This window comes from Eimeria acervulina, genomic scaffold (genome assembly GCF_000499425.1).
Source record: "Eimeria acervulina Houghton genomic scaffold, Eah_scaff1205, whole genome shotgun sequence".
Classification (NCBI taxonomy): Eukaryota; Apicomplexa; class Conoidasida; order Eucoccidiorida; family Eimeriidae; genus Eimeria; species Eimeria acervulina.
Window position 1 is genome coordinate 252 of NW_013549361.1, and position 2,557 is coordinate 2,808.

At 50.7% G+C, this 2,557-nt stretch overlaps 1 protein-coding gene across 1 annotated transcript; it reads right to left on the reverse strand.

Moving 5' to 3' along the window:
- Positions 1-439: 439 nt before the first annotated feature.
- On the reverse strand, positions 440-2,557 carry EAH_00057050 (hypothetical protein, conserved; the record flags this gene model as incomplete). Its single annotated transcript, XM_013393773.1, has 5 exons — positions 440-552; positions 714-792; positions 990-1,040; positions 1,346-1,422; positions 1,825-2,557. The coding sequence occupies 5 exons, from the start codon at positions 2,555-2,557 to the stop codon at positions 440-442; spliced, it is 1,053 nt and encodes a 350-aa protein (XP_013249227.1).

Sequence of the window (2,557 nt, forward strand, 5' to 3'; positions counted from 1 at the left end):
AAATGATGCAGACGGAAGTAAACATTAAAACATCAAAAGGAAACATATAAAAAAGAAATATAAAACAAAATAAAGACAGAGAGAGTTGCAGCAAATCAAATGAGAGGCAGAGAGAGAGACAAACAAACACCAAGTAGAGACAGCCAAACACCAAACACAAACAAAAGCCTCACCCCCAATAACCCAGAGACAGAAACGCCTTCGCTCAGCAAGAAACCTAAAAAAAGAATAATACACAGCAGCAGCATATTCTCCTTTTTATAGAACTTGAGGTGTATGTACACCCTAAACGAACAGCAGCAAATATCTCTCAGCCTTCAATCCATGCAAATGCCTCTTTATTCTACATATTCCCTCACAGTGCAAGTGAAAAAGCCCCAAATAAACCACACAACACCGCATGCAAATGCATGCATGCATGCATGCATGCATGCATTATTTACCATAGAGGGAGACAGCCTTTTCTTGTGCAGAGCAAATCAACGCCAAGCAGCCCCAAAAAAGAAGCAGCACTTAGATAGAGCGCATGCAGCGGCTCTTGATGTACAAGTCCTGAAAAATATAAATAGATAACACAACACAGACACAGGCAGCTACAAATGCATGTATGTTGGCATTTCCTTAAAATGTATGGAGATACACAGCAGGTGAGATTGTGCACAACTTAGGGTTTAGGGTTTAGGGTTTAGGGTTTAGGGCCTAAAGAATCTGACCGCAAATGAGGACTGAATGAACTACGAAAAAGAGAGAGAGACCGAGACGGCCCACATTGTAAAACCCCCGATGCTGGCGCTGCGCATAAACCCTAAACCCTAAACCCTAAGCACTAAACCTTCAACCCTAAACCCTAAACCCTAAACCCTAGAGAAGCTCCATTCGCATATGAAGGCCTCAGCTCCAAGACTCTTGGGTCAAAGAAAAAGCGCATGAACGGAATCCAAGTGCTTAGGGTTTAGGGTTTAGGGTTTAGGGTTTAGGGTTTAGGTTACCTGTGGGGGGAACCCCACTTCCGCCAGTTGAAGGCCTACGTGTACAGCCGCCTGAAACAAAGGGACATCAAAACCTTAAACCCTAAACCCTAAACCCTAAACCCTAAACCCTCGCATGCACTCAAATCAACACGCTCCCTGAAACCCATGGCCTTTCGCAGCCATCAACGAACTCCTACACGGCCCCGAGGGGCCCCTAGGGGCCCCTACAGGGGGCCCTATAGGGGGCCCTAGGAGGCCCTAGGGGGACCTCAAGGGGGCTTTAGGAAGCCCTATAGGGGCCCTATACGGGGCCCTATACGGGGCCCTATGGGGCCCCCTATAGGGGGCCGTCTATGGGTATTTGTGTTGTTTACATTTGCAGTTAAGAGAGCGGCAGCGTAGGCGATGAGACCAGAGAGACAGTCGCGAGCCAAGAGAGGCAGACCCATGGCTGCAGAAGCAGCAGCAGCAGCAGCAGCAGCAAACAGCAGCAGCAGCAGACAGCAACCGCAGCAGCAAACGACAGATAGGACACACCGAAAGGAGACAGAAAGGAGGAAAGAAGTATAGGGAACCAAACAAAAACAAACAAAAACAAACAAAAACAAACAAAAACAAACAAAAACAAACAAAAACAGAGGCAGAGACAGAGACAGAGACAGTGGAGGGAGACAGAAGAAGACAAGGCGAAGAGACAAACAAAGAGAGAAGCAAACAGAGACACAAAAAAATGCAGATAAACTGCTACGCGATGCAGCAGCAGCACCTGAACGCCCCGCCTAACAAAAGCCCTCAAGCTACTGCCCTCCAGGGTTTAGGATTTAGGATTTAGGGTTTAGGGTTTAGGGTTTACGAGGTAACGCATGCACCCCCACACTCAAGACCAGCAGCGGCGCGAGAGGCAAAACCCTCAGAAAAAGAACTTCTGCTGCAGGAGCAGCGGAGCGAAGGGCCCAGGCTGGTAGAAAGTCGTTGCTGCTGCTGCTGCTGCTGCTGCTGTCGCCGTTGTTGCTGCTGCTGCTGTCGTTGTTGTTGTTGCTGCTGCTGCTGCTGCTGGGTGCTGCTCCCGCGTAGTCTGGCGGACAAGAAACGCCTTCAGGCAAAGCCGAGCAGAGCGCTTCGCTTAATCCCTGCTGCTGCTGCTGCTGTTGCTGCTGCTGCTGCTTCTGCTGCTGCTGCTGCTGCTGCTGCTGCTGCTTTTTAGATGTAGTTGCCGCACGAACTTGAGACTGCAACGCATCGGAGACAGACAAATCAACAAATGCTGCAGAACGCCAACCAAAAGAAGTCAGGGGGAGGCCAAAGGAAGGCGAAGAGCTGCAGCAAAATAACGACGGGTACACCCCGTCATGCTTCCGACAAATCTTGCTGCTGCTGCTGCTGCTGCTGCTCCCCTTGATGCTGCTGCTGGTGCTGCTGCTCCCGTTGCTGCTGCTGCAAGGTGCAGGGCGCCAGCGGTAGGGCAGAGCTTGCTGCTGGAAGCTGCAGCAGCAGCTGCTGCTGCTGCTGCTGCGCTCCCTATGCAGCAGCAAGGGCCCCCTGAAGCAGCGAAAGGCAGTCCAAGCAGCTTCCGGGGCTGCGCGCAT